The following is a 13666-nucleotide window of genomic DNA, read 5'->3' as shown; positions in this document are numbered from 1 at the left end:
TTACTTTACTATATTATTATTATTTACATATACCGATCTATCATATTATTACCGTATTATCACGTACCGATACACCGCTGATTGCGCGTTGGCTACCAGCACTCAAAATAGCAAATATAGCTCAATAGCCTAAAGCTCGCAGAAAAAGCCTTCATTGACCTGAAGAAGGTCAATGAAGGTATTTTAGGTATCTAAGGTATCAAAAGGTATCTGGCCGTTCAAGCTTGTCGACAGCTGTTAATCGCCGCCGTTACTGAGCGTTCAGAGTGCGCCCTCTGGCGAAACGCACTTTGTAGAAGCATACCCCAAGTAAAAGGGTACGAGACCTGTTCACACAGGGTAATATGTGAACATAGGTTACCAGGCCTGTACGGTTACTGCGGGCTTACTCATTGTCAGCGGTGGGCTGAGATGTTCTTTGCAAGGTGTTGTTATTCGAAAACATCTAGAAACGACGGGTATGTTGACACTGTGCGTTGCATGAGCATATCGTCCCATTCAACACAGGGCAATCCTGTCAGCGCAAATGCTAAGCTTGCCGATGTTTCGTGCCAATCAACAACATTTTGAATATGCTTTGTAAAATCGGCTGCGCGTTGCAGCAGCGTTGTCAATTCTGCAACAATTGCGGGCAAATAGCAGCATTTTTAATAGTTTTGTAAAATCTGCTACGCAACACAATCGCCGTCGCAAAAAGTAATCTTTCACAGCGCTCAAAGGTCTCCGTAGGTGCCAACGCACGCTGGCGGATGATCCACTCAGGTATTCCCTGCCTCTGGGCTCACTCAGCGGAAGATAAGACCAGACACAGGTCAAAGGTCAAGAGGCTCAACGATGGAAAGACCACGATCTCGTCTCGGCCTAATGCGGTCAACGGCCTGTCACAGTCGAGCACGTGCTGAGAGTCCTCCTCAGCTACCCACATGGAGCTCCATGGGCGCACCCAGGCAAAATAAAGACGAGGCAATTATCAGTAAAGCAGCGTATGATGCCGGGTGCCGCAGTGGCCCAACTGGACGGTGTGGTACTGCAATCATATGATACTTGCTCGGTGCGGCATTGGGCAGTTTCACCTCTTGTCGTCAAGTAGGAACAAAAGCCCAGTGTTAATGTCTTTCCTCTCTTATCACGGATTCCTTTGCTCAAGTGCCAGTGGGTCAAGGCTAAGATTAGAGCTAACTATCTGGACCGAGTAGAGGGTTTTGGGTGTCATGATAGGAGTGCGTCAATATAGATCAGAGCACACGATGCCCTGAGATATGGTGCTGTAACAGGAGAGAGGTTGTAGCGACTGCAAAAGTCGAGACAGAAGGTCTTGGGGTTGCAGGGATGAGAAAACGAGTCTTTCTGGATATAAATCGCCGTCAGGAAATTGGTGAATGATGTCGTTGGCACACGAAACCCAGGAGAATACTACCATGGTGAACAGCCTATAACTCGCAAAATATAAAAAACTTGCTGCCGTTTTTTGTCGAGTCATGTGACAGATAATGTCTCTAAGGCCACAAACTCCAGTGGAGACTGGGGACAGTCGAAGCTTTCCATGGATGGATAGCGGTCAGCATTGGTTGAAGGGACAAGAGCAAGCCATCGTAAAGAGAAGCCCAGCGAAGCTTTTAGTACTGTTTAGAAGTACCTGTCAAATCGGCTGCTTAATTCAAAAATATTTCCTGATATGACGACACGCATGTGCACAAGCGTTATAAACGAGACTATCGCAACACAACACTGAGCATATTTTCCGGCGGCTAACTTCCAGCCAGCGCCATCAGCGGGCCTGACACCATCCTCTACGCCGGTTTTTCTGCGCCCACGGGTCTCGGTACTCACGTCTTGCCCGTCACTATCTCCCACAGCACGTTAACGATGTGCAGTACTCACGTCTTGCCCGTCACTATCTCCCACAGCACGTTGACGATGTGCACGTTGAACAGGCCGTTGACCTTAAGCGGTTGGCTGCCCAGAGTGTCGATGCGGGTCACCATGGTGTCGATCTCACGCTGCACGATGACCTCCAGCGAGGTCCGACCCAGACCGAGGTCACGCAGGTGGTGCAGTGCGAAGCGCCGTTGCGCCAGCCACGAGGGCCCCTCGTTCAGCAGCACACCTGCACACAGCGGCGGCCAATGTTAGTGAAAAGTCTGCAGATTAGTGTGAAGTCTGCAGATTAGTGCCAAGCGTGCAGATAAGAGCGAAGTCTGCAGATAAATGCCAAGTCTGCAGATTAGTGCGAAGTCTGCAGCCATTCTATTGTGAACCTCGAGGCGAAGACGCATCGTGGGATGGTGCGTTGCAATCAGTCTTCGTGCATCGCAGAACTTGTTTTTTTAGGTAAGTGCGATGAATAACCAAACTTCAGCGCCAGCGGTTGCCGCTAAACACCTTGAAGGAAACAGCCGTGCACACCCCTGCAGACGCGAGAAATGCGTTCAAATTACCTGGCCCATACCGGGAATACTTGCGCGGGGAAGAAGGATTAAATCGGTTAATTAAAAGCAGATTTGTGGTTGCGTGCTGGTGGTTGCGATGACTTGTCAGCTGTTGACGGCACACCAGAAAGATCGCGTCGCACGGTATAATGATACAACATAGTAATAGTACAATACATAATTATAGTATGAAAATGAAAACCTACTGACATTGTTGCCATTTATCACAAATAACGGCCAAGCATTCCAACGACCGCCCGAGGAAGGCACTTTATTCGACAATTATACTAGCAATCAGTCAGCAGATCATGGGGTACTCATCGCAAGGCAGCCAAGGCCTATCTGGACCCGTCGGAAATCCGATTGGTGGCTATAAGGTTACCGCTTTTGAACCATTATCGCGTAGTGTTTTTAGCATAATCCAAGCTTGCAAGCCCATAGGAAGATTAGCACTGTGATGCAAATAGATGACAGTCAAGTTCTTATTGCTCGCAGTTATGGACGGCATGACGTCACTTACGTATGGACGGCATGACGACACTTATGAGAACTCTGGCACTAGCTTTGTGCACCTTGCTCGAGTGATTCGGCCAAAAATGAAAATCAATTCCTATCAACGCATGACAACATTACTGTCATGGAACCTAAGCTCAACATCAAGTCCACATATCACGGCATTGTGCTTCATTTTGATTGAGCCGACCATGTGTCTACCAAGCACAACGTGATAAGGAATCAAGTTCGTCATAACATTAAAAGAATCCTCAAGCGGAAAAAACAAAACATTTGAGCGGATATAATCAGCGTCGGGGAAATTTCGTATTTGGTTTCAGGAAACGGAAACTAAAAGGGACCTACCCCCAGGCGCTGGTCACTAGGCTCCTGAGGGATGACAACAGTAGCTCTGCTGCTAATCGCTAGAACAAAAATAGAAAATCAGAAGAGTTCGTTTCTTTACCTTGTGCAGGTCAAAAGCTGTTAGGTATGGTTAAGCAGAATTTTTGAGTCAGATGATGACTAAGAGCTAGCTTCGAGAAAAAAAATCAATACGTCGAGGTCCATTTAGGTTCCGCGTTGCCTTCAAAACCGAAAAATCGAAAAATGTCGTAGACCACGTGCAGACGTCTGAGCACAAGCGCGCGTCTGAGATTTACCAGCATGCTCGCACCATAACGGAACAAACCTCTGGCGCAGCGATGGGGAATCATCTCAGAGGAAGACATGATCAGCCAAATCTCCCAACGTTGCCGCGATATGGGAGTGGGTCAATGTGACATCCCCCACCCCCTCCTCGTTATGGTTTTCTAAAGCATATTAAACTAAATACCACGTCGGTTTGCGTTTTATGTCCCTACGGAAGTAAAACGTAAATAATGGTTGTGTTGCACATCAGCGTGCTGAGCTGAAAAATTTCGATTTTTTTTTTGGAAATTTAACATTTGTCTTGACGTAGTGGAAGCCATTATTGACCTAGAAACATAGCTAGCAACAACCCTTTATCAATCGCGAGATCTCGTCAAAGGGGATGTTTCACATCTAACGATATTGAAGCAAACATCAGATATGATGAAACAAGCTCACGTTTAACAGTGTTTTGCTTTTCAAATGGAAAAGCTGCTCTAGATAGCACAATTCTCTGTTTAGTAAATTGATCCTCAATGCTTCATAGTTTGATTACATCATTGTGAAATGCACAACACTGATTGAGTTCTATTTGACGGTCGTTTATATTTGGAAATTGTGCTCATGAACGCCGGATATGAACGCCTCGACCATCAGATTTGTCGAGGCGTTATATCATTAGCATTGGACGTTCACATTTTGCATATTATTGGTATTGGTAGCCGCATGGCTTATGGACTGGCAGGATATGAATGACGTTATTTTGATGTCATGAATACCAAGGTGACTTTGAAGTACTTTCCCCGAAATATCCCCCGATTTTTGCTGATGTGTAGCTCAGGAACCAATGGAGTGTAGGTGTCAAGAATGGCAGGGTTGTGAACAACACTGAAAGGTCTTCAAGACGTTTATTTCAGTTCAAAAACCCCGTATTAATATGGAACACTTACTTTGAGACTAATCCACTGTTCTCTTCCGCGAGGCTGTCTTCATTACTTCGAAAACGCCAAGGGATCACATTGCCCCCCCCCCCCCCCCCAACTTCTTTCATCCCGGATGCAACAACTGAGTGTGAGAAGAAGCCATACAGCACTGGAATCGTTTCTTGAGTCTTTGACCACAGGCCTCATAGTTCCCCGTGAGTCCGTGACTACTGAACTCTCAGTTTCCCGTGAGTCCGTGACCGCTGACCTCTCAGTTTCCCGTGAGTCCGTGACCGCTGACCTCTCAGTTTCCCTTGGGTCCGTGACCACTGACCTCTCAGTTTCCCGTGAGTCCGGATTCGAGCGATGTCGATCTTCGGCCGTCCGGTGGATTCTCTCTTGTTGAACACCTCCTTGGCCAAGTCGAAGTCGGCGATATGAACAGACGGGTTTGACATGATGTAGGTGCCCAGGACCTGAGGAAGATAATGAACTTAGCTGAGCTTTGGTGCCCTAGCTCAGGCACTGTGTGATTAACGTGCATGGTGCGGTTGGTGACATTTTTTTCTTCACACAAAAATTTCAGGTTTGATAAAGGACAACCGGCCGATAGCGCGTTGTCAGCGACGGTGATATTCACTGGTGTTGTCCACGATGTGTCATCACCATCACAACGCTTTTACGCTTTTTCTACACTTCTTTTACATGTCCTTTTCTATGTCTTTAAAATGTCTTTATGGGCTAGACAAACAAAATGGGGCATTTTGTTGGACGCGGAGCCGGGGGCAGCGCAGCAGGGGGGGGGGGGGGGGGGAAGGCGCAAGCAAGGGAAGGGAGGTGGTTATTAACTGCCTCCCGGCATGGGAAAAGGGCGTTTTCTTGACACCCGCATCTTGGGAGACTGTTTGAACTGCCGAAGTTTTAAAGTTATACATATGCCATCAAAATTCAGGTCGAGAAAGACCCGTTATTGAGATAGGAATGTGCGCAGAATTTTACAGTGTAAGGCACAGATCAAAAGCTTCCACTGAAAACTGAGCTCAGTGCATCGCAGAAACGTGTAGCTTTTTACGCGTCGTAAAGGAACATGACGTCCCCCATCTTTCTTTTATTATGTGTCTGTCATGTGGTTACGTATTCTCACCTAACAACATTCAGCCATGTACATATACATTTATGCATGCCATAATATTAATATTAATATTAATATTAATATTATATATAATTTTGGTGAGGGAGCTATGCCCTGGGGTGACGCCGTTGAGCTTAGATATGATATCCTCAGCTGGACTCCGGAGGCTTTTTTGCGTCAAGAGACCACTTTTCTGGATCAGGAAGCCTCTTTCAGGGATTAGTTGGGTCCTTCTCTGGATCAGCGGTCTCGTTTGGTGCTAGGGATGTTACTGGCTCGGAAGGTCTCCTCAGTGAAAAAGGCTCCTGTTCCAAACAAAGAAGGCACCCTCTTAAAATCAGAACGCTCCCGCTCTGTGCCAGGAGGTCTCTTTATGTATCAAGAGACCGTTTGTTCCACAGTGCCCCTGTTTCAGATCAGGAGACCCTGTGCTGGGATAAAGAGGCCCCTCACTGGATTGGAATCCCTAAGTCATGCAGCGGCCGTTGACACCGTCTCTTTTAACGCGGAGTTTTATCGTGTCGAATCTTTCTACCGCTTTGATTAAACATTCGTGACTGTATCCTATACCCTTGTTTGTGCATTATCCGCCTGCATGCCTATGCCGCGCAAAACACAGGTCCTAACGGAGGTCAGACCGTTTATCGATAACCATCAGCTGTGATTACACTGAAGGTCGCAAGGTCCATGTCTCCCAGCAACAGCGCCGGCTGAGATGTGTGCCGCGTCCCAGCACAGCACGGGGTGGGAGTTGCGGAGTTCTGAGCCCGCGGCGTCGTCAGGGGCGCCAAAGTGCGGCACCCAGGTGATATCTCAGCCTTGAGATAGATCAAGTCAAGATCAGATCGTCGTAGTCGATGATTAGAATCTTGGTTTTTCCAATGTTATCGACGCCAGATTTGGGATGCCGATAAGCCGGGCAGCCGCGGTAATCGTGGCACAGCCCGGAAGATAAGGCTGCCCACCTGGCCACGGCAAGGACGCTTACATCACACCTCTACTCACCCAACACCCTCCAACGTTTGAACGTTCCATTACAGCACTAGCTCACGGAGCACCTCATCTGTTATCTGGCCCGGTGGTTGACTGTTATGCAGGAAAACTTCGCTGCATCTTCATCGTGGTATGCCGCTTCGATTGGCGGCGCATTATTCTGCGCGTTATCGTTCATGACGGCATGCTAGTAATGAACCAGAAACGGAGGAATCTCATGACAAACTGTCGTAAAAGTAGATCAGTAGGATTATTAGGCTTCCTTCCAGCGCATCTTCCTAAGTGAGCAGCTCCGCATTTCATCCTTACGAGATTTATGTGATGGAATTTGACATTAAGTTTGTTATTATTGAGTTTTAAGGACTTGGTTGTTGTGCATTGGGTATTTGCGCCAGACTTTGGCATTCAAGGTCTCTTAACCACATTACCATTTTGCGCAACCTTGCACCGATCAGCTTACAGCTTTTGTCCAACCATGGATGTTTCGGCCACCTGATGAATCCAGGTATTTTTTGGCATTATATATCGGTTTGGCATGATTATTTCGGTAAATAATATTTTGGAATTTTGACATAAAAATACAAGTACCTTCCAACGGGCGAGTACATCTGCATTACAATGTTATGATTACTGGCATGTCTATGCGATAGACATGCCAGTAATCTGATAGTAATCAGATAGGTTGCAAACAAACAAGTCAATGTTCAAAGGGCTGGCTCACATGAATTTTATCAGGGTTGTACACAGACCACGTATGGCTCATCAGCCGAAAGGAGGGTGCTGATCCACGTAGCGCGCCCAACCCAAGGCGTAATGTCGGCACGAAGCGCGCACGCGGTCGACAATCGTCCGTGTTCCCCATCTGGCCCGCCTCTTGACACGCCCTGGCCCGATAAACAAGAGGACAGCGTGACGTTGGCAAGCATAGGCGAAGGAAATCGCAAGTAATTGGAACGCACGGAGAAAATCGCAACTGGTTGGAGGAGCTCGCGCCCACACACCGCGCGCTTAGTCAGCGGCACTCGCGGAAAGCGCTAACCGGCCATAGAATTTGCTGAAATCCGGAATGCCTTCCAAACGAGTCAATGTGACAAACGCACCGACTTCATCAGCGAAAGCCGCCGCACGCCACCAGCACACATTCCGCCCGACTGGTGATTAGGCTCAGGAGGCTGCGCAGACCGGTCCCGTTCTCAGGACCCGGGCGGGCGTCCACTCTACCACGCAGAGGCGGTTTGGGGGTCCGGGCCGAGCCTTGCGGCGACGGTAAGAGTGCCGGCGCGGCAGGAGCCAGCAGTCGGCTGCAGGCCGGTACATTGTCGCCAAACGTTTCACGGAGGCGCGGAGCGTGACGGGCGACGCGCCGGGCACTTCAGCGGCGCTTTCGCCAGCTGTTCTTCCGCTCCTAGGCCGGTTTGGCACCCGCGCTCGATAGCAGTTGGTGTGCTTTCTGTGTTCTTAGATTTGTCAGCATGTTTTTGCGTGAAGATCTTCTTTTGTTCTCTAAATTTAATGGGATTGATGGTGAGGGTGGAACTGGACAAATGCACAGGTCTTCTCTCATCGCAAAAATTGTTTTTTCACTCTATAAATATAAGCCTGTAGTGTGTTATAACCATGTGGTACAACTCCCTCCATTGCAGGACCCTCCAAATGATTGACGCAACAGATGCATATTCATGAATCAATGCGCATAATATTTTATGGCGAAGAACACATTGAATCCACACTGGTGCAGTAATGTGGATATACGCTTCTGTCGCAAGCAAGCCGCCATTTCGTCACCAGCGCTGAAGCTTGGATTGACGTTAATGGAATGCGCGTTTCTGAAAAATGCCGAGAAATGGCTGCCAATCGAGGTATTATGGAGGATGCATGACAGCTAGGGGTGAGTGCGAACTTTTTTTGTCTTTGAAACGGGCACTTTACCGGGTTAAGAAATACATTTATCATGCCGTCCGAAATGTTAACTTCCGGGCGTGTTATACCGCTACTTAACCTTTTTGATGGTACTTTAGTGTAATAAAGCAAACAGGAATGTCATCGATGACAGCACAAATTGAAGCGCGAAGCGTACAACAGATGGTGGCTAACTCGCCTTCGTGCGGAAGGGCCTCAGCTGAATTTCTTTTACGATGTCCCGGATTTAACAAAGGATCCTGAATCTTGTGTTATCCGAAATGACTTTGAACACAAAAACGGGCAGACAGGGGTGAAAACGAGACGACACCCACCTGCTGCGATTTCGGTCTGATTGGGTCTGACCGGATCGGCTTCAGCCGATATCTCGATTGTTCGAACTGCTACCCTGCTTCGTTCACTTGAATCGACACACTTTGTTAGCATTTACGTGATATTGGCGGGATAAGGCAGTAGTATAAGCCTTATTCCGCAGGGAAAAAAACAGGAGAAAGGATTTAAAGTTGGGTTGTTATTTTGGCAGCATGCCTTTATAGAAACGATAACAGAAGCTATTGAACTTCTGCTACTATTTCGATAAAGGCATGTTGCCGAAATATCCATCCAACTATATTTCCATTCTTCTGGTTTTGTCCGAGGAATAAGACTAATACTGCTGGTTTATCTACGTGAACAACGTTCCTCGCTAATAGACTGAACAGCTTACGAAACTGACAGGAAATAAAGTAAATGAGCTTGAGTACTTTTTTGTAGATGAGTAATGCTTAACGACGACTTAAAAGTAGCAGGGGGCTGTCCCGGCGGGCGCACAATGTAGCCGTTCTCGGGGCTCTGTGAGTCCCACCAATACCGGAAGAGGCTCGACCTGCTGTGCTCAGAAAGGTCTGCAGTCTGTCCTCTCTTCACATCGCATGCACCGAGGCTTTTTGAGGGTTCTTTGCTCTCCTTGTCTACCGCCCGGGTGAGCCTGCTGAGGGCTTTGGCGGATTTGAGCTCTTGCTCTGCTGTCAAAACTGGCGGCAGCTATCAGTTAACTCAGTCTGCTATTGTAACTATCGCAACTATCGTAGCTATCGTCACTTCGGCCTGCGGGAGGATGGATAGGTGCTTACCTTCTCAGGCGTGACCCCAGTGTGCTGTGACGGGGTCACTTGTATGTCTTCTGACGACAACCGATCCAGTGGCTAGAAGACCAGTGCTTATTTTTTGCATCGATTGGCGAGGCTTCCGTGCATACTGAATGACGTATGACGCGTGACGTGACGGGTGACGTGTATCTTCATGGTTGCATGTCTGTCATTATATATCGTACAACCGAGCCTTAAAAAACGTGACGATGACAGTACAACTGATGCAAAAGGAATAGCATTAATGGAGAGCGGTATATCGTGTAGGAAACGGGCAGCCTTGCTCTGTTTTTCTTCTGGGTGGTAGAATAAGCCGTTATCATATATCGATAAGTTTGCGGTACGATGAATATGTTTCCATCGCTGGCTGTTTATTATGTCCCGACGGAAAACGACCGCTTGCATCCAGCCTTTGACAATCCGCAAGAAAACGCAAGCCATTCCATTCGCTATCTTCGAAGCGCCAGCCTTCCACTGCCTTCAAGAAGAAATACGCCTGCTCTGTCCAGTCGGGACAAGTCTCAGGGCAAGTTAAAAGATGTGGAAAGCGGTCGAAAACATGTGGAAAGCGGTTGAAAAGCTGTGGAAAACTGTTCATAGCCGGGTGGTAGTGCGACTGGCACAAAGGTCATCGAACGGCAAGTGCTCCCGGTCCCTGTGCACCGGAGTGATAAGTGGTCTGGTTTTCAAAGTCTACGTGGGATTCCCGCGCTTCAGGTGAAGTGGTAAACACACTATCGACTCTCGGATGAAGTGGGATCGTGGAGTGTGGAAAGCACGTGCAATTCAGGGCCGACTTAAGTAAGTGGATTACGATGTCTTGCATCTGAAGAGGTTTCGTGTCGCCGATTGCGTGATGGTTTGCTCATCTTCGCAGGCACATGTAGTGAATATCAGCTCGTTTTCACCGCAAGCAATGTTGAGCACTCAGGAGCAACGAAACCTTTCTTATCCCCACCAGAAGACATTAGAACAGTGCGATGGACGAGAAACAGAGCGTCCCCACAGACCTTGGATGGAGGCCAGGCTGCCCCTGGCTTGTGGACGACGGCACATTAAAGGAAATATTTCGCACTTGGAGATATTTAAACTAGTATCACATATGACGAAATCAGCTCACTTGTAACGAGTGGTATACTTTTAAGTGGAAAGGGCTACTTTATATAGCGCGATTATCTGCTTACTAAGTATGCTCCTCAATACGTTGTTATGGTTTGATAACGTCACCTACTACTTTGCTGCAACTGCCAACCTTGCACAGCATTGACTGAGAGACAATTGACGGCCGTTATGTCTGGAAATCGCGCTCATAAATGCCATGTATGAACGTCTTGACAGTTGCATTCTTATTGGCCTTGATGGCCGCATGGCTTATGAAATGGCAGGATTCGAATGGCGCTTTTATGACGTTATGAAAGGCAAGGCGACTTTGAAATACTCTCTCAGAGGCAACCTCCACATTTTCCCCGCCGTGTAGCTGAAAAACTAGAGGGACTTAGTTATTAAGAACGACAGGATTTAAACGGCAACGAAGGGTCTTCAAGATGGCTGTTTCATTCAAAGCCCCACATAAATGTGGTACACTCCCTTTAAGAGCGGATTGAAACACTGGTACTAAGCAAATGCCTGGCACTAGCTTGTTTCTTCAGACTTTAAACCGAGTGTGTCGGCGGATGCACGATGGCAGCACGTTACGTTCATGGTGAATGTTCTCAACAACCTCGGTTTTGCAAGAGCAGTTTGCAAAAGCCTCGTTAAGAGCCGAGTTGGGGACTCCAGCATGCCGCCGAAAATAAAGGATGTGTTCTTCAACAAAATAGGCACGCAAGGCTAACACATGAAAGGCGTGGGAATTGGGGAGTTGCGGTTTGGACAGGTGGGTCGGTCACCCGGCAAAGCACCCGCCGTCGCATACCCATGCGTCGCATGTGTGTGGCCAGCGCGCAATCTGTACAGAAGCCCCTCCCCTCGCCGCGTCTCAGCGAGGACGACTGCCACGCCGCTGTCGCGGCTTCCTTGCCCGGAGCTTCCTGGTGGTCACCGCGTCCCAAAGCTGCTGCCATTTGCTTCGTAAAAAGGCGGTGATGACTGGGTTCGGCGCTCGGTCGGAAGAGGCGGCCACAGGTGCGGGACCTGGGCTGAACATCTCACCGTAGAGCCGGCTACCTCATTACCGGCGAGGCCGCCGCAGCTCGGAATCCAGCAAACGACGACCGCCTGTACAATCCGGTCCGGCGCGGCGAGGCGTAATGAAACGTCACGTATGGGGAGGGGGAGGGCTAGGTGGACAAAAGACTTTCAGCGACAGATGACTGCTCAAAAAGGCCGCTGAAATGAGGTGTCGGAGGATTTTCTCGCGTACGGAAAGCACGTGTTTCCTCTGCACAGAAATGCAGCCAAACGGGCGCCGCTTTAGAGTCGAAGAGAGACGGTCTTAAGTCCTTGCCGCTAGCTTGCTTTGAGGACAGTGTAGCCAATTCATCATATTTGTAGGTCAACTTCCTGCGCATTGCTTGTCCCAATCCGTTCGGAAACACCAGACTACATCTCATCAAAGAGTATTAATCTACCTGACACGAGAATGTGTGTTTGTGAAGCAGCGCGAAAAGATCTTTCATATTCCTGGCTAACTAAAAAAACGGAAGCGAAAGTGTTCACCGGACAGAGCGGGCACATTCTAGTTGGTGTCTGCGGTTATTCGCTGCACATTTTTTGTGTAATCACGCTGAGCCATAAGAGGCCCGTGGAAGCGTTCGACATACTTTCTGAAACGTGGCCATCGTTTCATGAAGGCATAACCGAGAGCACAGTTATCCGCGCGACAGCGGTACGCTATCTCAGGCGCGAGTTACCAAACACGAACTTTTGTGAAGAGCTTAGTTCCAAGCGATGGTCGAAGTTTATCATACTGCCACTTACCTTCCCGTGGAGCTTTGTCAGGTTCACGCACCTTTCCGTAGATCTTTATCATGTTCCTGTGTCGTTCTGTGATTGGAATTGACATATTGAGGTGGGTTCTCCAGAGCGTGCCGACGATTGGCATGCGGAAAGGGCCTGCAAACACAGACGCCATCAGGCTCATCAGTCATCACCATCAGGATCATCAGACACTAGCATTGAAGCCATTAATCAGCGCCATCGGACTCATAGCTCGAGTGCATTGTCACTTCCAATGCATCGCACGTACCTGTGAACTTCATGAGGCTCACCGTTCGACGCGGGCTTAGTTGTCCGTCATGTTTATCACGCGGATTAGGGATCAACACTGGACCCAATAACGACCAACACTATCGAGGTGACCAGCTCAGTAAACATGGGAATGGCAAAATTCCTCGACATCCACTCGCAGACAAAACTGTAGCATGTGGGAGGGTTTCATTTCATTGGCCGTGGTTTCATCAATGTCCATCTGCAATGTCGTGGAAATAGGTAGAATGGAGAGTCACTTAAGACAAATCTCTACAAAAAGCGCACTATGAATATTTTTCCAGAAATGTAGCGGCCTCCCACCGCGATCGAAAATGCTTCCCCTCGCCGACGCGCCACCAGCTCAGTCCTATCATTGACGTCGCCGTTACAGTTCGTCATCACCTCGAACGCTCCTGACACCATCCTAGCTTCACATCAGCGCCATCATCACATCACTCCCGCCCCACCTCCGCCCGTCCCCAGTGCCGTCACCTGGAGGGTAGTTGGGCGGCTTCCGCGTCGAGTAGTACAAGAACAAGCAGAAGGCCACGACGGCCACGACGGCGGTGAAGTCCATGGCGACGCGTCCGACGTTGACCTGCGGTGCTGCGTGCCCGGTGGTCCAGCGGCGACAGACGCTAGGTTCGTAAGGCAGGGCTAGGTCCGCGAGGCGGCGCTTATCCGGGGTATCTTGCGGCCATGGCCGAAATCAGGGAGGGGAGGGGCGGGGCGAGAGCGGGGCGGCTCGAGTGTCTGCGCGGCGGTCGCGGTGGCCATAGGTGGAAGACGCTCTTTTCTTGGTTATTCAGGGCGCGATTAGGTTCAGCATCA

The 13666-nt window shown here is 48.9% G+C and overlaps 1 protein-coding gene across 1 annotated transcript; it reads right to left on the bottom strand.

Moving 5' to 3' along the window:
- Window positions 1-1877: 1877 nt before the first annotated feature.
- Window positions 1878-13455, bottom strand: LOC119093479 (methyl farnesoate epoxidase-like). Its single transcript, XM_037216439.1, has 4 exons — window positions 13328-13455; window positions 12597-12700; window positions 4809-4950; window positions 1878-2107 (listed from the first exon to the last, which is right to left on the bottom strand). The coding sequence occupies exons 1-4, from the start codon at window positions 13410-13412 to the stop codon at window positions 1878-1880; spliced, it is 561 nt and encodes a 186-aa protein (XP_037072334.1). The 5' UTR covers window positions 13413-13455.
- Window positions 13456-13666: the final 211 nt, after the last annotated feature.

Source organism: Pollicipes pollicipes, unplaced genomic scaffold (assembly GCF_011947565.3).
Source record: "Pollicipes pollicipes isolate AB1234 unplaced genomic scaffold, Ppol_2.1 Scaffold_1600;HRSCAF=1878_pilon_pilon_pilon, whole genome shotgun sequence".
Taxonomy (NCBI): Eukaryota; Metazoa; Arthropoda; class Thecostraca; order Pollicipedomorpha; family Pollicipedidae; genus Pollicipes; species Pollicipes pollicipes.
The sequence above is the reverse complement of the archived record's forward strand: the minus strand, read 5'-3'. Positions and strand labels throughout refer to the sequence as shown.